The 20,718-nt window shown below is 40.7% G+C and overlaps 1 protein-coding gene across 2 annotated transcripts in view; it reads right to left on the reverse strand.

Annotated features, from left to right (window-relative positions):
- Positions 1-20,718, reverse strand: part of REEP3 (receptor accessory protein 3) — a 98,368-nt gene that overhangs the window by 29,721 nt on the left and 47,929 nt on the right. For both annotated transcript variants that reach the window (XM_027840626.1, XM_027840625.1), the window contains exons 3-5: positions 4,525-4,601; positions 3,793-3,913; positions 2,992-3,105 (exon numbers count right to left, since the gene is read on the reverse strand). In XM_027840626.1, the coding sequence (XP_027696427.1) occupies positions 2,992-3,105; positions 3,793-3,913; positions 4,525-4,601 (312 nt within the window). The remainder of the gene's footprint in view (positions 1-2,991; positions 3,106-3,792; positions 3,914-4,524; positions 4,602-20,718) is intronic.

A 20,718-nucleotide genomic window follows, 5' to 3' on the forward strand; every position in this document is an offset into this window, starting at 1 on the left:
TCTACCTTTTAACAAAGGTTGTGGGAAAAAAAATCAAACCACAGAAGAACTCACCCTCGTTTTGTATTTTATCACAGTGATCAGTGATGAAACAGTAGGTCTTTAGATTCAACTTACATAAGCATGAAATGCCTGATACAGGGGAAGTTGATATGAGGGCAACAGAGTGACTGTAAGCACCCTCAGCTCCTAGAAGGAGATTGGAGTCAGGGTGATCAGATCTTACCAGTTGGAAAAAATTCTATAACTTCCTTTTAAGAAAAAAAGCTCAATTTACTTCTTTTGCTGGTAGATATAAACTGACATTCTAGGGACCTGAAAATATTACTATACATCCAAAAAATGAGAAAATACCATCCACCCTTTTCAAGAGCACAGTCATACAACAAAGCATGTGAAATGGTTCTCAAATACTAAAGCATTTTACCCACGTGTACAAAAATATTTATAGCAGTTCTTTCTGTGGTGGCAAAGAATTGGAAATTGAAAGGATGCCCATCAATTGGGGAATGGCTGAACAAGTTGTGGTATATGAATGTGAATGGAATGGAATACTATTGTGCTATAAGAAATGATGAACAGGCTGACTTCAGAAAAACCTGGAAAGATTTGTATGGTCTGATGCTGAGTGAAGTGAGCAGAACCAGGAGAATGTTGTACACAATAATAGCTATATTGTGTGATGACTAATATTGATAAACTTAACCCTTCTCAGCAATACAAGGACCGAAGACATCTCCAAAGGCCTCGTGATGGAAAATGCTATCCATAAAGAAGAAAGAACTGTAGAGTTTGAATGTAGATCGAAGTATACTATTTGCTATTTTTTTCTTCTTTTGTGTTTTGTTTCCTCTTTCTGATGGTTCCTCCTATTGGTTCTAATTCTTACCTATAACATCACCAATGTGAAAATATGTTTAATAGGAATGTATATATATAGTCTATACCAGATTGCGCACCGTCTTAGGGAGGGAGACGGGGAGGGAGGGGGAGAAAAATTTAAAACTCAAAAGCTTATGGAAGTGGTTGTTGATAATTCTAAATAAATTAATAAAAAAGAAATAAAAAAAACTGAAGCATTTTAATAACATTTTCCATTCAGTTTTTGAGAAACTTCATTAATGTAGGGAGAGTTCTGTTGGTAATCATTCTACAATGTCTTATTTTAAAGCATTGACTGAGACACTGAAAAATTAAGTGACTTGCTCAGGGTCACAGAGCCATTATGGGTCAGAGGTAGGATTTGAACCCAAGTTGTCCTGACTCTAAAGTTGGCCTTCTAACCACCACACCATGATGTCGTTTAGTTGTTATCAAAGAAAAAAATGCTCTTTCATGATTTGTTTTTGAGGAAAGATTAATGCTCTCAGGAGAAAAATATTTAAAAAGCCTTCGCAGAACTTAGCACACTGCTTGCTTGAGCTGTTCCCTTCCTGCCTGGCCTTGATGGCTTTCCCCAAGTTGGCCTTTAAATGTTCATTTTCCCTTCTTCTACTCTTTACTTATCTTCCAACCAAGTACAGCCTGCTAGTGTTTGCTACTTCTTAATTACTGCTATTTTTTTCTTGCATTAATTTTCCTCCATCAATCATACTTATGACACTGATTTGAACCCTAAATTCACAGAAATCTGCTGATGTTGCTGTCATCATACTACTGCCAACGGTCTGTAAATGGGAGCCTGGTGTAATTCCAAATAAAAGAAAGGTAATGGTAAGCCTACCTCTGTGCTAACTACTGTGGAATAAAGAAAACATTCTCGAACTGGCAGAAATTACCAGACAGGGACTCCTTTTCTGATAGGGACAATCTTGAAACATCTTCCTAATAAAGTTTAGTTATTTTCATCCTTTAATTTATAAATTTATCCTATCAATTTCAAAGAAAAATTTCCCTCCCAAGTGAAGTGGTTACCTTTTACTGCTGGGTTATAAACTGAAGGCAGAGGCTGTGCCATACTTATCTTGGTACCGTGCAATGCCTTGCACATGGCTAGAACTCATTCAGTGTTTACTGAATGAGCGAATGTTAGTTTATTCAGCAGGATAACCAGCAATCTGCTTTACATTTTATTCATTCTACTGGGCATACTTAGAAGTAGGGAACACTGAGGAAGAAAAACTGGGTCACTGTGGGTAGTCTTAAAAAGTGAAAATGGCATCATTTATTGGCTCAGTTTATCCTGAGCATTATACAAAATCATCCCTTAACAATAAAAAATATTCCTACAATTTTTGTTATTGTTTTAGTTACAAGACAATAGATCTAGTTACATAATGGGTATTGAAAAGGCCTAAAACTGCTGGCTAAGGTATCACTCGGCCCAATTCAGTTTAGCAATCACAAATTAAATGTAATGATTTAATAAGTACTGAAATGATTGTGCACTGATATTGAAAAAAAATCCCATAACACTTATGACATGCAAACAAGCCTATGATGCAAATTTTACTAAATGCATTAATGTGACTTGCAAAAGCACAACAAATGTACAGCATTAGTCAATCATTAAAATGTCCATTTGTCATTACTACTGCACAATGTTCAAGCACAAAATAGTAGGAGAAGTTACCTCAAATCGATTGGAGGACAGCAGCAGAAGTAAGCCAGAAATCCTACCAAGATATTAACACCCAGAGAGAGAGCCACGCCAAAGACAGAGAAAGAAAGAATGGTCATCTTTACAAAAGGGGACAGGGGCTAACTACTTAAGTGTTAAGGAATTTGGAAAAGTTAGGAGGAAAATGCCATTTTAAAGTATTTTTTAAATTCAATTAACTAGCACCCATTATGGGATAAGTTAAGAACTAAAGCAAAAAAATTAAAGTTTTATATATCTTCAAAAGCAACTATTCATTCAAATATCCCGTAAGCAGATACCAAGTTTATAATTTAGTTTAACATCTTTATAACTAAAGAAAAATTGTTAAATCATCCTACCTATTGCCTCAAGGTGTCATTACATAACATTTCATGGAAACTGTAAATTACCTTCACGGCAGCAGTCACAGCAGCGGTGGCTGCTAGGTTTAAACCTTGGCGACCGAAGTTTACCATGGTCTCATAGCCTCGTTCTTTGGCCTGGACAATATAATCATCGATCTCCTTTAAAAAAAAAAAAAAAGGGATTCAAAAGGTATCAAAATTGCAATCATGGCCACTTTAGTTTCTTAAATTTTTAGAACATTATTGCAAAGTATACAGAAGCAATTTTTGCTCTCCTAACATATTGAAAAGTTTTGCCATATTTAAACATTTCAAAAAGATAAAACTGATGGAAAAATCTGGAAAGACTTATAGGGACTGATGTTGAGTGAAGTGAGCAGAAGCAGGAGAACGTTGTACACAGTAACAGCCACGTTGTGCGATGACTAACTCTGACAGACTTAGAACTTCTCAGCAATGCAAGGATCTGGGACATCTCCAAAAGTCTCATGATGGAAAATGCTATCCACAGCCAAAGAAAGAACTATGGAGTATGAATGCAGATCGAAGCAAACTATTTGCTATTTTTTTCTTATATTTTATTTTGTTTCCTCTTTCTTGTGGTTCCTCCTATTGGTTCTAATTCTCCCTTACAACATCACCAATGTGAAAATATGTTTAATAGGAATGTATATGTATAGCCTATATCAGATTGCACACCATCTGGGGAGGGAGGTGAGGAAGGAGGGGGAGAAAAATGTAAAACTCAAAAGCTTACGGAAGTGATTACTGATAAATCAAAATACATTAATAAAAAATTTTTAAAAAAGATAAAACTGATGTTTACAAATTTGTCTCATCTCTTACCTTTTCCTTTGAAGAAAGTAGTGGGTGAAGGAACTTCCTATAGATTAAACTTGCCCCACGGGTGTATGGGGAGAGCAGCCAAATGACAAAAGCAATCTTCATCTCATAGTACAAGGGAAACCTGTCCAGGAAATGTTAGAAAACCATTAGATATTTAGGTTAGATCTTCATGTGTCAAAAATGGAACTTTTTAAAGAAAAGCTCCAAAGGAAATATCTAATGCCATTCATAGAAAATGTCTATTTACAACATTTCCTTAGTTTCTGTATACAGAACAGTCTTCTTCCCTAATAGTTAAAAAGTGTCCCAACAGTATTCGTGGTAGAGGCCAAATCTGGATTTTCCCCCAGAAGATTTTACAATTCTATTCACCACATGGAAAGGGTTGGGGGTCCCTTTTAAAAGAATTAATTAATTTAATATCCAAAGTGGATTTTGGCTTGTTGTAACAATAATTCTCCTTTGCAAAAACAAGCCAACAAAACTCAAAGGAAATATTTAACTAAGAAAGGCTTCAGTTTCCATGAATGATGATAAATACCACTATCTTAAACATAGCTTTATCCTGATTCAAAAGCACTTTCACTCATTATCTCACTTGACGTTCTGTTTTATTGACAACAGGCACAGAGAAGTCAGGGAACCCGCCTTTGGTCAGTTAGTTAACAGAGACTCGACCAAATTCATCACTGGCCCCTGAAGGGCAAATGCTTTTTCAGTCTTGGGACTTACCAAGCAACGGTTAGGTCTGCCAATGTTTCAATCACAGTATAAAGGGCAAAAACAATCCAATACATCATCCACCGAACCTAAGAACAGCAAAGGTAACAGAGATCATGGAGGATTCTCAAGAAAATTGGTCTCCAACTAAAAATCCTACATCATTTACAGTCTGTACAATGTACAATGAGTGTTAAGAACTGGTAAGGATGAGCCTTGGTCCAGTTTCTATTACTGTTCTCACATTACTGACGCAGTCCTAGAATTGGGGAGGAGAACCACGTGCGGCTCTGATGTCCAACATACCGTGATACTGACTAGACATTAGATGCACAGGGAATCATCTCTTTAGAATAAAAGATATTTCTAGAATTGTTGAGCAGGTCAATTCTACTCCATTACCACCACTGGTTATTTAACAACTGTTTGCTCCTTTTTTCTTCAATGTTTTGTTGATACTCTTTTGGACACCATCCTCCTTTTCCAAGGATTCCTTTTTCCCTATTCTTCTACCCACAACAGTGTAAGAGACAGAGGAAGAGCACCTGGTTCCTCTGTCCCTGACCCAGAGAAGCTACATTTGATCCTTCTGGGGCACTGTTTGTGATCTCTGAAAGACCTTGGAGAACCTGAGAGGTACCACAGGACTAGAGCAGGGCAAATACCCTGATTTTCAAGGAAGGGATGACGACAATGGCACCTGCCCCTGATGCCATATTCCCAAACATACTCTTTTTTTTTTTTTTTTGGCTAGGCAGTGGGGTTAAGTGACTTGCTCAAGGTCACAGAGCTAGTAAGTGTTATGTGTCTGAGGCCAGATTTGAACTCAGGTCCACCTGAATCCAGGGCCGGTGCTCTATCCACTGCGCCACCTAGCTGCCCCCAAACGTACTCTTAAAGAGAGAGTAAGTGACCATCCAACACAGGCCATGGTGATCATAAGGGGCTTTTTCACAAGCAGGCCATACCAGACAATGTCTTTTCTTTTCCTGCCTCAGTTACTAAATAGAAAGAACAAGGGAATAGTGTAGATCCAGCTTAGCTAAGTTTTAGTTTATTGTCTGAAACTATCTCAAACTATCGCTGTAAAAAACAGAGACGGGGGCTAGATGCAATCACCAGATTTGGAACAGGTGTAATGAAAAGATATTAAAGGCCCGATGTCAAGGCTTCTGTGCAGGGCACCCAAGTGATCTGTGCTGGGTGCTGCTCATGTGACATTTTTAACAATAACTCTTAGAAAGGCATGGGCGGTATCTTTATTGAATCTGCAGATGAAACAAAAACTGGGAGTGAACAGTGAACACGATGGATGCCACAGTCTGGAATTAGACCATTATTATATCTGGCCAAAGACAACTTTGAAATAGGCAGGAAGCAAATTCATCACCTGGTGACTAAATTTCCTTTTACTGGTTATCAGGCAACATACATACAATCTACCCTAGGGTCCACAATGTTGGCATTTCCAGCTTCAGAGACGTAGCCCTGTTTCTTCCACTGGTCTATTTCTCTCCCTCTATTCGTGTGGCCACCATGTTACTGCAGATTCTCCACACCTCTCATCTGGCCTACTGGCCTTCAGAACGAATCTCTACTGCCTTTACTGCCTCTAAAATAAAACCCAAACTGGCCAACTGACTGTTCCCTGTTAGCATCCCGTCTCCTACATGTGAGCTTTTGCATAGTTTGGAAAACCTACCTAACTAAACTCATTGCTCAATGATGTAAAAATTCCCCCTTGCTTGACCCTCCCCATCCCAATGATTCTGATCTCCCATACTACCCCCTGAACCCCACCACCCAATCCTTTATTCCTATTCCCTTCAATTTAATCCTGACAGTGTCGTACTCTAAAATCACCCATCCCTTCCACTGTGCTCTCTTGAATGCCTCTTCCATCAGCAATAAATCTGCTTTCATCTTACTTTTTTTCCTTTTCCATTCCTTCCATCTTCTGGCTGAGACCTGGCTTCCCTTTCTAGCACTGGTTGCACTTTCGTTCACTCCCCTGGTCTCCATTGTTGAGAGGGGTGTGGGGGGAAAAGGAGTTGGAACACTCCTTGCTTCCCACTGCCACTTCTAGGATCTACCTCTACCATCACTGAGTAACCTCTCCTCCTCTGAGGTTCACTCAATCCATATTCGCAGTCAATCAAAATTCTGGTGGCTGTTGTCAACCACCCTCCAGGAGCGTGACCCTCCCCAATACTTTCTCCTCAATGAGTTCAGCGCCTGACTCCCAGCCTCTCTATCCTCCTCAACTCCTGCCCTCATACTGGGGTACTTAAAAAATACACACACACACATATCTCAATGCTCCCTCAAATACCTGAACCTCACCCTAACTTCACCTTATTCATGATCTACTCCTCCAGCTCACCTTAGCTACACACAAAAATGATATCCTTGATGTTGCCACCATTCATAAACACACCACTTCCATGTTCACAAATTCTGGATTTCCCTTATCTGATCTCAATCTATCATGGTTTCACCTCTCCATCTGCCCTGCCACCCCAAATTCTGTTCTTGGTCTACACCATGACCTTCAGTTTCTTCCTAGGCCATCACCCCTGAACTGGCCACATTCTCCATCCCTCTGTGAACCAGATCAACTCCATACTGTCCTTTGCTTTTCTTTACTGTATCCCTGAACTGGTCTTGCAAAGCTTCAGCCTGGGATCGCTTCCACCATCCCCAGCCTTTGCTCTTACACATATGCTGCTGAACAAAACTGGGGAAAATCTCAAAATTGTGCTGACTGCGTCCGTTACAAATTTATGTTATGTACAAGATACACCTTTTACACCTCCCTTAGCAGCTCCCCCACTCTCAACAGCGGCTCTTCCAAACCTCCCACGGCTCCGCTCCCCTTTCCCCTGTCAGCCTGAGCCCATTCACTGAGAGACCTTTCTTCTCACATCACCCAGACGACTTCTGCCATGGTCTCTCCCTTCACGCCTGCATCACACAATGAAGTGGCCCTTCTTGCTAACTTCACCCCTTCCACACGTTGCACCCTGTCTTCTCCAGCAGATCGCCCCCTCCATCATCCCCACTCTCCCTTTTCTTCGTCTGTTTGATCCCATCTCTCTCTGTCCCTTTTGTGGCTAAACTCCTTGAGACCATCCACGGGAGGTGCTTCCACTTTCTTTTTCCTCACTCTCTTCTTCACAGTCTGGCTTCCAATTTCATTATTAAATTTAAACTGTTCTTTCCACATTTACTGACAATTTCTTAATTGCAAAATCTAAGGGCCTTCCCCCAGCCCTCCCTCAGCCTTCACCCTCTCTGACTTCTCTGTAGCCAGCCGTGGACACTGCTGATTTAGACTCTCTTCTCTCCGGGTTATCGGGACACCACCCTCGTCTGGCTCTTCTTCTACCTATGTGCCTGTTGCTTCTCAGTCTCCTTCCATGGCTTGTCAGCCACGTCATGCCCACTAACTGCGAGTGCCTCTTCTAGAGCTCTCTCTGTCCTGGGCCCGGCCCTCTTATCCTTCCACACCAGGGGTCAGTAAACTGTTTCTGTGAAGGGTCAGATAGTAACAAGAGAGAAAACATTTCCACAATTTTTTTTACTAATGAAATCCAAAATATAATTGATGACAATTTATTGTAACACAGGTATACTAATGATAAGAATATAATTTTTTTTGGAGGAATAATATTTTGCTTCATTGGGGATTCAAAGTTAGTGCCTCCTATCATCAAAATTGATTGTAAACATTAATGCTGATCTGCACTGGGATTTTATGTATTTCATCCTTGAAAATACCTTTTCACAGAAATAGGTACTGCCAAATGTTGATATCAATGCACAAGCATATGATTTTAATTGAACATATTCAAAGCCTGGAAGACATTTTTATTCTATTAGATTTTTCTCTTGATTTTTTTCTTTTTAGCATCACATTATGTTGCAGATTAAATACTTCCCCACTGAAAGGGAGGAGGAATCTCCTCAACTCAACAATAAAGTGGATTTTGAGATCTGGAGGTTTCTTTTGCATTTGCATCAAGGCCCAAAAGATGCCGTGGGATCGTCTTCCGAGTTCTAACATCATCAGTGGCAAATTTGGGTCAGAATAGAGATCTCGCTTCTTGCTTCAACCTGACAGCACAAGAGGTGTATAAACCAGCTTGACATTACTTGTGACTTCAACAACATTTGTTGTCATTGAATTAACATTACCACACTATAAATTTCACATATAAGTGCTGTTCAATTTTTTAATTTTTGGTTGAATCAATTAAGAAACATTATCAAGTCTACAGCCAAAGCTAATTTCCAAAAGCTCTTTGGTGTTTGGTGGTAGTGGTTCAGGGTGATTCATCTTATTAGGAAAAACTTCAATCTTGGCCCTGAGCTCAAAAAATCATAATGTGCCTCCTCTTCTTCTTGTTTTGACATGATGGATATGAATTGCTAATAAAATGAAATGCCATGTTATGGTGATACATGGGACCTGAAATGTTCTTGGGTTATCACCATATCACTTCAGTTTAAAGTGCAACAAGTAGCTGTGCAAAGGGATAAGAGAACCATACACATAGTCTTCTTTTTTAACTGCTTGTCTGCCTTGAGGCGTAAGAGCGGCTATTGACTATCTTACAGAAATGGATGAGGGCTAATGAGCATGGCTATGCTCCCATACGACTTTATTTAAAGACACTGAAATGTGAATTCATATCATTTTCATGGGTCATAAAATATCATTCTTCTTTCAATTTTTTCCAACCATTTAAAAATGTTAAAAAGCATTCATAGTTCTTGCTGGCTGTACAAAAATAGTCAACGGGCCAAATTTGACCTGTGGGGCATAGTTCGCTGGCCCCTCTGCTCTACAGTATTTCACTTGATGATCTCATCAGCTCCCATGAATTTAATTATTATCTCTGTGTGGATGACTTTTTTCTTTATTTTTAACATTTTTTTTTTAAAAATTTGAGTTCCAAATTCTCTCCGTCCTCTGAGCTCCTCCCCCACCCATTGAGAAGGGAAGTAATACATCATTTATACATGTGAAATCCTGCAAAACATATTCCCATGTTGCCAAAAAAAAAAAAAAAGCAAGAAAAATAAAGAAAGTGAAAAAAGTACACTTCAAACTGTTCTCGAGAGTTCATCAGTTCTCTCTCTGGAGGTGGAGAGCATTTTTCATCATGACTCCTCTGGAATTATATTGGATCACTGTCGTGATCAGGGCAGCTAAGTCTTTCACAGTTGACCATTCTTACAATACTACTGTTATTACATACAATGTTCTCCGGGTTCTGCTCACCTCATTCTGCATTGGTTCATATAGGTCTTCCTAGGTTTTTCTGAAATCAGTTGATGACTTTCACATCTACTTATCCAACCCTAACCTCTCTGCTGACCTCCAGTCTTGCATCCCCAACTGTCTAGAATAAATCTCAAACTCAACACATCCCAAACTGAACTTACTGTCTTCCCCTCAAACCCTTTTCTTCTTCTTAACTTCCCTATTATTGTTGAGGGATCCATCACCATCCTAGTCACTCAGGTTCATGAACTAGGTGTCATCTTCAACTACTCCCTATCTCTCACCCCAACCCCACCCACGGCCTCATCCAATCAGTTGCCAAAGCCTGTTGACTTTACTTCCATAACATCTCTCACTTAGGCCCCTTCTCTCCTCTGACATTGACATCATTTCATGCCCAGACTATCGTAAGAGACTGCTGCTTGGTCTCCCTGCCACAAATCTCTCCCCATTTCAGTCCATCCTTCATTCAAATGTCAAAGTGATCTTCAAGTGCAGGTCTAACCATGTTATCCAGCCCCCACCCTCATATCTTCTGTGACTCAGAGACACTGGCCCCCTAGCTGTTCTATGAACCATCTCCTGGCTCTGGACCCTTTTTCTTGCTGCCCTCCATGCCCGGAACTCTCTCCCTACTCATCTCTACCTCCAAGATTCCTTCTAATCCCAGTTAAAATCCTACCTTCACAAGGAAGCCTTTCTTGATTCCCCCGAAAGTTGGGGTCTTCTCTCTGCTTATTATCTCCAAATGTCCAGTCTAGATCTTGTTCGAACTGTTGTTGGGAGCTATTTGCATGTTGTTTCCCCAATTAGAATGTCAGCATCTTGGGATCAAGGTCTGGCTTTTATAGTGCTTGGCACATAGCAGGTGCTTAATAAATGTTTATTGATCAATCTTACCTTTCTTTGTACCCCTAGCACTTAGGAGAATGCCTGAGGGCATGTAGTAGGTGCTTAATACATGCTTACTGATGTGGTTCTGGAATGCCCACCCTCATCACTTTGCCATCTTGGAATATTTATCTTTGAGGTTCAGTTTGGGTTGTGTAATATGTATAGTTGTTTCTACAAATGAAGCTTGAATAGTATCTTTAGAATGTAAAAATATATAATAGAATCATATCAAAGAAAACATCCTTTTTGTAAGAAAACGGTACTGAGTCATCTTGAGTACTAACTTCAATCTTTGAGTTAGACGCTACAATTTTATATACATTTTCTTTGCTGAATTATTCTTTGCTAATATTTTCTTGAGAGTTCAGAATTAATTCTTGGTCTTTTTTGTCAAGGTGATGAAATGAGCGACGGCATCCATAATTTAATTCAAACAGGGAGGAGGCTGGTGAAGAATTACAAGTGACCTGAATGACAGCTTGTATGTCATCCGCAGTAGGAACCACACACTTTAACCTTAGGAATATATGACTTTCCTCGGTCCATTAATGGACTTGGTAGTGATTTGACAGTAAAAGATTAAGTTAGCAAAACTTTTACTAAAAATTGACTTCAAAGCCATTTACAATCTTCTTTAAAGGATATAGGAGAAACAAAAGTCAATGTTTAAAAAAAGATGTGTATCTCAAAATCTGGACAATCTAGAAACATGAGATTCTGAATTGGAATATTTCTTAAATGTCTTATAAAATCAGAACATGTTTTAATTCTACAGCAGGGGTTGGCAAACTCTGGCCCAACGGCCAAGTCTGGCCTGTTGCTTGTTTTTATACAGTCCAGGCTAAGAAAGGTTTTTACATTTTTAAATACAATAAACCTTTTTTAAAAATGTAAAACCCTTGGCTCACTGGTGGTACAAAAACAGCCAGCATTTGGGCGAAGTTTGTTGAGCCATGTTCTACAGCAAACATGCTATGTTTGCTGTATTTACATCCTATGTAAATACATAAAACTAAACCAGAGGAAGAAAAGAAAGAACTGCAATGAAAGTCTGGCTTTTAAAGTGCTGCAGAAACCTACAATGGAGGAGGAAATGGCTGTGGCCCTCCACAAAGGTTAGATTAGAACCCAACTCTTCTAACTTTCTAAACTCTGTCCTCTTTACCCATCACTACTGCTGCCTTTTTTTTTTTTAAGCAATGGGCCCCTTCTCATTCTTTATCTACAGTAGCTCAAGGTGCACCTACACCTGTGTAATGAACAAGGCCCAAAACTGAACAGGAGAATAAGGCTGCATGGAGAAAACTGGGCAAGGTTCTCAAGGATCCCTAACAGGCTGCTGCCAAAAAAGTCGGTCTCTTTAATACCAATGTTAAATGGTTACAAACAATGGAATGTTATGACTTTATTGGAATCAAGGCCCACATGTATGTGGGGCCCTGTGGTGGACACTGCAGATACAAACGAACCTAGCAGTCCTTGTCCCAAAGGAGCTTCTATTTTATTGTTAAATTAGCATGTAAGCTCCTTGAAGGCAGAGGCCTTTTCTTTTTCTTTTTTTTTTGGTGTTGTTTTTGGAGAAGACATGTAAATAATTAAGCATATATAAGAATAGGAAAGCCTCTGCTTTGTTGAAATCTAGATGATCTCCATAATGTTTCTGTTCCTCAGTCAACATAGGAAATGAGATTCATCTGGCACGAATCAGCTCCTTCTCCTTCACAGACCATCCCTTTGGGGCTCTACCTGCATTATTCCTGGTGTCCTTGGGTCTATTTTCTCCATCCCCTCATCTGGGTTACTGATGATGCATTAATTAAATGACCTGGTTTATGCAGTTCATCTGTCAGGCAGCAAGTTTCACATAATGCATAGGCATCCAAGGTGAAATGTGTTTGATGGTCACTGCTTTACCATGCGAGTTGGGTGCAAGGTACTGGGCACTCAGTTGAAAGCCTGAGCCAGCAAATGGTGCGAAAGGGCAGAGAGCCAGGGATTTGTCTCCAGGTACAGAAGAGGCCAAAGAGGGTGTCCAGTGGATGGATAGGGGGTCAGGTATCTGTCAGCAAGTGGATAGGAGGCCAGCAAAGTTTGAGAGAGCCAGGAATCTGTGTCTATGAGGGGGACAGGAGGCCAGCAAAGCCATCTGGAAGTATCAGAAGGGCTGACCGAGGGGTGGGCAGCAGTGTGATCCCACTCTAAATTTAAAAAGCAGATTTGAGTCAGGGAATACAGCATCTGCTACTGATACTGAACAAAGTCCAAGAGAACAGACTTTGTGACATCTGCCTTGGCTACATACGGTTTTTTAAAAATGTAATTCATAGTTCTCAATTGTGTACCAAATCATTGAGGAGTGCTCTCTGGACAAGTATAATTGTATATAGTTTTTATATTTAAAATAACTTTAATCACTATTTTATACTTATAATTGAAAGTGGTCATACCAGAATGGCTTATTTCCCTTCAACCCAACTTCAAAGTTTGAAAAGGTGAACAAACATTTATTAAGTGCCTGCTATGCGCCAGGCACTGCGTTAAACTTTTTACAAACATTATACAACAATCTGTGAGATAGGTGCTACTATGATGCCAATTTTACAGTTGGGGAAACTGGTTAAGTGACTTGCCCAGGGTCACACAGCTAGTAAATGTCTGAGGTTCGATTTGAACTTAGGTCTTTCTGACTCCAGGCCCGGTGCTCTATCCAAAAATGTTATGTTTTTCATGGATTTTCTAACTTACACTTTTCATCTCATTTTAAAGCATGTAAAAAACCAAGGCAATGTAACTTAGAACAAATACTTAGAAAGTTATTCAAAGAATACTTCTGACATCTGAAATCACTGAAATAACAAAACTAATCTATTTATAAAAATTTAGTTCTTTAAATGAAAAGCATTTTCATAATGATTCATCTTAAAATTCGAAAGTCATCCAATCCTTTGGAAGTGCACTAAGCACCGGTTATTTATATGGGTCACAGCCGTGCCCAGGCAACTGAACACGTCTCTACTTGCCTTAATTCTTACTTGGACCCCAGAAGGCTTACAAAATCTTCTTGGCATTTCAATCTGGACAAGACTCAGACAGTCATGTGATGGTATCCTTTGCTTCCTTCTCTCAGGGGATTAGAGACTATTTTAGGCCTGAGTGAGTACTGAAAAGTGAATATGCACAAGTGCTGAATGTCCTACTAACAAGCTGTGCTCCTTGTCACTGGTATACATCTCACGCCTTTAACACAGGCTTGGACTGGCCACAAATGAAGAGACCCATGCAAGGCCAGGTCTCTATTTGATATTCTCTTACTTTTTCAGAAAAAATTTAAGATTTAATCATTCTACTTCTTTTCTTAGTTTAATAAAAATTAACTCTTTTTGACTCAAAGAGAACATCTAAAACAATGGGCAGTGAAAAATAATCCTAAATGACCATTATTTCTTCAGAACTAGACAAAAGGGGCAACTAATAGCATATTAAAGAGAAGTTGATTTTTCTTAAAAAGCATACCTATACATCTCTCATTCAGTATTTAGTGTCATCATGAAGTTATGAAAGTGACAACATCCATAACTTTCAGAGGGTTTATTACTACTAAATGCAAGTCAATAAAAATGATGAAAACTGAACAGTAACACACACAACATTAGTGAGAAAGTAGTGACTACTGGGGATGAAAGGACAACGACGATTAGAAAAGTAACAACATGCAGCACTCGGCAAACATTCGACGTGCCACGTCAATGCATTCTCACTTGGCCTAGCTGCCAGACGACGGCACTCCTGCACTCAAGACTTCTCAGTGGGTCCCTGCTGCTTTGAGCATTATATTATATACCCTCCTCAGCCTTTCACAATACTCCTCTCATCGACCTTTTCAGACTTATCATGCACTTGTCTTTACCGACTCGGTGTTCCCTCATTTCGGATTTCAGGCCTCCGATTCTGGTCACAAAATGACATCAGTGAATGCTTGGAATGTGTTGCCTCCTCACCAGGAAGAGGAAGCCCCTTTTGACCCCTCTCCTCTCCCCCACCATTTCAATTCTCATTGTCTTCCCCCCTTTTACCAGGTTCCCTCTTCCTTGTCCCTTCTGCCTACCCAGATCCTACCAACATAGCCACTCCCAACAGCTATAATATCAGGCCCTTTGAGGTCCCTGAATGTGGGATCCATGTGGCAGCTGATGCCCTTTGGATGAAAGACCACCAGGCCTTATTTCTGATGCAACACCCTAGGGCCACTCTTTCTCCTTACTGCTGAACTCAGTCAGTCAATAAACATTTGTTAAATACCTACTATGTGCCAGATATTGTGTTAAATCTGGGGATGCAAAGAAAAGCACAAGACAGTCCCTGCCTTCAAGGAGCTCACACTCTAATGGGAGTGACAATAAACAAATATGCACACCTATATACAGGATAAATAGGAAACAATGGAAGGCACTAGAATTAAGATGGAGCTGGGATGCACTTCCTGTATAAGATGACACTTTAGCTGGGACTTGAAGGAAACTAAGGAATCAGGAGGCAGAAATGAAGGCGTGCATTCCAAGCATGGGGGCAGTGGAGGGGGGTATATATGGAGTCTGGAGATGGAGGGCCAGGGTTGTTGGATCAAAGAATGTGTCGTGAGGAGTGAGGTGATGTTGGCATTTGTCCTTCATTTTCAAAGGCCCATGACATCACAGGGTGATGTCTTGACTTCTGTGTAAACTGAATTTAAGTGAGGCGGCGCTGCACAAAGTCATCAACCTTGTTCTCTTTTCCAGTCACTGGAGTCCAGTGGCAGGGCAAAAGTCAGGATGACTGGTGATGACCCAAGATGCAGTAAACAACCTTGGTGTCTTTGATGTCTGACCAAGCTCTAAGCACTTCACAGTTTCTGCTTCAGCTGCCTTCATGGCTGGTGGAAGAGGGGGAAGTCTTCACATACTTCGGGCAGACACCCTCCTAACTCACTGACAGGTTTGTGACCCTTTGTTACCCTCAACCTGGTTTAGCCTGTCTGCCAAGATGGTTTGCTGGGGTGTCGTCACTGCACGTGTCACGGCTTCTTGGAGCCACAGGTGAGAGCTGGGGAAAAGGTGGACACCAAAGGGGTGGATGAGCAGCCCTGAAAAGGGCTTGGCAAGCCCTCATACCAGAGGTGCTAGTCCTCCCTGAACACCTAGATACCTGGAGTAAGGTATGAGAAACCTGGAAAGGAATCCAGGAACTATATGAACACAATTACAAAACATTTTTCACACAAATAAATCCAGATCTAAATAATTGGAAAAACATCAGTTGCTCATGGGTAGGCTGAGCTAATATAATAAAAATGACAATTCTACCTAAGCTAATTTACTTATTCAGTGCCATACCAATCAAACTACCAAAATATTATTTTATAGAGTTAGAAAAAATAATAACAAGATTTATTTGGAAGAAAAAAAGGTCCAGAATATCAAGGGAACTAATGAAAAGAAATGCAGGGGAAGGCAGCCTAGCCATCCCAGATCTTAAATTGTATTATAAAGCAGCAATCATCAAAACTGCTTGGTACTGGCTAAGAAATAGAGTGGTGGATCAGTGGAATAGGTTAAATAATCAAGACACAGTGGTCAATGACTATAGTAATCTATTATTTGATAAATCCAAAGACTCCAGCTTCTGGGATAAGAACCCACTCTTTGAAAAAAACTGCTGGGAAAACTGGAAAAGAGTATGGCAGAAACTAGGCACAGACCAAAATCTCACACCATATACCAAAATAAAGTCAAAATGGGTTCATGATTTAGATATAAAAGCTGATACTATAAGCAAACTGGGAGAGCAAGGAATAATTTACCTAACAGATTTATGGAGAACAGAAGAATTCATGGCCAAACAGGAGATAGAGAACATTACGAAAAGCAAAATGGATTAACTTTGATTACATTAAATTGAAAAGTTTTTTCACAAACAAAGCCAAGAAACCTGGAAAGGTAGGAGAAGGCTAGGTGATGAAGGGCTTTGTATTTGAGGAAAATCACTTTAGTGGCTGAATGGAGAATGGACTGGAGTGGGGAGAGACTTGAGGCAGGCAGACCCACCAGCAGTTATCATGACGTCCAAGCATGAGGTGATGCCGATCCTCCCCAGAGTGGGAGCTGTGTCAGAGGACAGAAGGGGCATGCTGGAGAGATGGTGTAGAGGGGAAGAGAGGTCCCAGTAACAGCTTGGCTATGGGAGTAGGAGGGTAATAGACAGTGAGGAATCCAGGTTGCTGTTGGACACAGCTGCCACCACCTGACATAGTCCTAGTGCCCCATTTATCCCAACAGAGCCTGGGATTCAAGGGGCTAGAAGGCCCTCCTTCTAGGATTCACTAGGCTGCCTAGGTTGCCAAGTCTAAGGGATTGGGAGGATGGCATTGGCCTTGACAGTAACCGGGAAGGTAGGAAGGGGGAAGATTTATGGGGAAAGAGAATGAGTTCTGTTTTGGACATGTTGAGTTTAAGATGTCTACAGGACATCTAGTTTGAGATATCTGGAAGGTGGTTGGAGATGGGAGACTGGAGGTCCATACAGAGGTTAGGGCTGGACAAATATATCTGAAAATCATTAGAACAGAGAAGATAATTAAATTCATGGGAGCTGATGACTTCATCAAGTGAAGTAGTATAGTAAGAGAAGAGAAGAGAGCCCAGGACAGAGGGCTGGGTGGGACTGCCATGGTCACTGGGCATGATCTGGAAAAGGATCCAGCAAAGGAGACTCAGGAGAGGCTGGCTAGGGAGGAGGAGAAGCAGGAGAGAGACGGGTCCCCAAAACCTAGAGAGAAGAGAGTCCTCAGGTGGAGAGAGTGATCAACAGTGGCAAGGTGAACTCTCTTATGTGTAATGGCCCTCCATTAAGAACGTGAGTTTGTATTCCCAGGCCTTAGCACAGTCTGCAGGACACTGTAAACACTTAAAATGCTCTGCCTTTCCTTTTCTCCCAAGTTATTTCTTATTTACTTATCTACTTACACTGTGACATTTGCCAGGGCTAAGGTTACCTTCCCTCTGCTGTAAACTTATCTGGCTTGTCCCTATTTACTTCTGTGTATTCCACATTGGAATACAAGGCTGTTTCAGCCCGCCTCTGCACTCTCAGCACTTAGCACTGTGGGTCAAGCACGTACTAAGTGTACTTAACAAATGCTTGTGGGCTGTCTGAAAATTCTGGGGAGAAGGATAGTTCTGGTTGTGTCCCCAGGGCCTAAAACCTGCTTTACATATAACAGGCACTTCAGAAACATCTGCTGGAAAAACAAACAAACAAACAAATAAACACCCAGGGTATATGGATCAAATATAACTAACTTAGCACTGGAGATGGGAAGAACAAGGCAAAAAATACACTCACCAAGTCTCATACAGTCAGTCTGACCTTCTCTAGCCTGAACCTCAAGGTACTGGGGTGTAATTACTGCACATAATAGAGCAAACCTCCACTCAAAGTTCAGTCTACTTTGCTGAGGAAGGAGAAGGGTAATTAACAACTAATTCTGTAGCCTCCCTCCTATACCTGAAGGCTGATGGCCCCAGCAAGCCTGAGGCTGGGTTACCCAAATCTCTCCTGGGGCTTTCTCAGGCCACCCAGAATCCAGTTGAGGTTTCCTCCCACTGCTTCAGTGCACATTCTAATTGGCCAATAAAGCAAATCTTTCCTGACCCTTTCCAAACCCACATGCTCACCAGCCCTGCACAGCTAAGGCCAGCATGCAGACAACCTCCTGGCTGACTATTCCTTGGCCAAGCATCTCAGGCTCCAGGAGAGAAACTCCAGAGTGAGATTTCACATTAGGATCCAAACAAGTGCAGAAAGAGGTCAAGGGGAAGTGCTTAAAAGTCTTCTTTAGCCCCATCAGGACCCTGCACATTGAAGGCACTAAAGAAAGAGCAGCAGATTGTGTCCCTTTCAAAGAATTTGGCTAATCCATTCCAAGGTTTCATTCCCAAAGCTGAAGGGACTTTCCCCATCGTTGGGATCGTGATGCCCTTGATTTTCTAGAAATAAAGGAAAATTTCTTCACATGTATCAGTGGTCCCAGCCTTGAGGTGGGGTTCTCAGCACCTTTACACTTGAGGAAAAGGAAATGACTGAAGTAGGGACAGGGGAATTCTAGAAGGAGGGCCTTCTAACCCCTTAAATCCCAGGCTCTGTTGGGATAAATGGGGCACTAGGACTATGTCACGTGGTGGCAGCTGTGTCTAACAGCAAATAGTAAGAGAAGGCTTCAGAGAGACTTCAAGTCTTTTTGTGGTGCTAGGGAGCGGGGTAGATTACTTTATGCCTAGGCCTGAATCCCAAGTGGGAGCTACAATAAGCCAAGAAGAGGGCCCCAGACTACAAAGGGAAAAGGTGACTAGCTAAAGTCCAAGGAGAGAAATCCGAGTCAGCAAGATAAAAACACATATAAAGCAAACAAAGGACCCAGGATGCCAAAGCAGACACAATTAGTTAACTGACCTATAGTGCTAGCTGGTGTGCACGTGTGTGCACTGAGGGGGTAGAACAAAACAACCCCAAATTTGTATGATGTAATCCATAAGTTAATGACATCTTACGCATAAATGGATGGCATTTGACATATTTTATTATCAAACACAAATTTAGTGTTAAACATTTATAATGAAATTTATCTAAACCTATGAAGTTCTGAAAAGAGAGACCTTTTATTTAGTTATTAGTTTATTTACTTCCATGTTATGAGAAGGTGTATTACTGAGAGACAGCGTACTGTCGTGGAAAGTGCCAAAAGACCCGAGTATCCATCTGGGCCAAGCGTCTCCTGAACTCTGCAGCCCTCGGCAACTCACGTTGCCTTGATCTGGCAGCAGATCTTATCAAACGGGGATGATTATACTCACATTCTGGACTGAGGAGCTGTTGTTTGGCAAACCATACTACATAACTGGAAACTAATTAAGAACTATTTCAAATGTCTGTCCCTAAGTCCATTATATCTGTAAATATCAGTATTAGACAGGACCTTTTGATAAACCAAAGTAGTGAAAAAAGCTTTGAACTTGAAGAGTTGGGAAAACCTGAATTTAAATCTTGCCTCAGAAATTTACTAGCCATGTGACCCTGGATGAGTTACTTAACCTCTCTCAGCCTGCATTTCCTCATATGTAAAATGGGGCTCATGACAGTACCTTCCTACCAGAATTGTTATAAGGCTCAAATGAGATTTTGTAAAGTGCCTTGCAAACCCCAAAGCACTACATAAATGTTAGCCCTTATTAAGTGTATATTTTTTTTTTCCCACAAAACATTAGAAATTAGAAATCTGGAAAACTTTAGTCAACTCTTCATTTCTGTTCTTAACTATAAAATGTCAATCTTCAAATTAGTGGAAGGGTAGGCGGGATGAGTGATTTGTACTTCTCATATGGTAAGTGAGCTAAGAACCAACCTGTATGGAACTCCTCTTCAATGAGGATGACATTCATGCATGCCTTCTTGTTCTGGGTGATTCCTGGGTCTGGTCTCCTATTAAATCTTAGGAGGGTCTACCCCACCTACTAGAGGCATGCAACCTCTAGGGCTTTTAATAGCTTTTGGTGACATCACTCAGGCTATTTACTCTGGCCCATAATCATACACTCGAGTCATTAATACCCTGAATATTCCTCCTCTGTCTCTCAATTGGTTTTTAGGTGTCTTGAAGTTTTGACCTTTCAATAATTTTGATGTCCCATGATTCCCAGGCACCATCAAGAAAATATTAATGTCTGGGATTGTGAAAATCACTGAGGAATTTCACAAATGTAATCTAGCCTGTTCCTAGTTCACTTCTGAGCCCAATTCATCTGCATTCACTATCTAGTACACAGATACCATCTATCCATCCATCCAAAATGCTGTATTGTTTTGGTAACAGGCATTTTTCACCCATTTAGATTACTAGGTTGATCTCATTTGAGTGGTTGTAGATCTCACTAAGAAGACCCTGTAGCATTCTGGGGGCTTGCTGAAATCAGTACAATAACAACGACAAATAG

Source organism: Vombatus ursinus, unplaced genomic scaffold, assembly GCF_900497805.2.
Source record: "Vombatus ursinus unplaced genomic scaffold, bare-nosed wombat genome assembly UNPS02014847.1, whole genome shotgun sequence".
NCBI lineage: Eukaryota > Metazoa > Chordata > Mammalia > Diprotodontia > Vombatidae > Vombatus > Vombatus ursinus.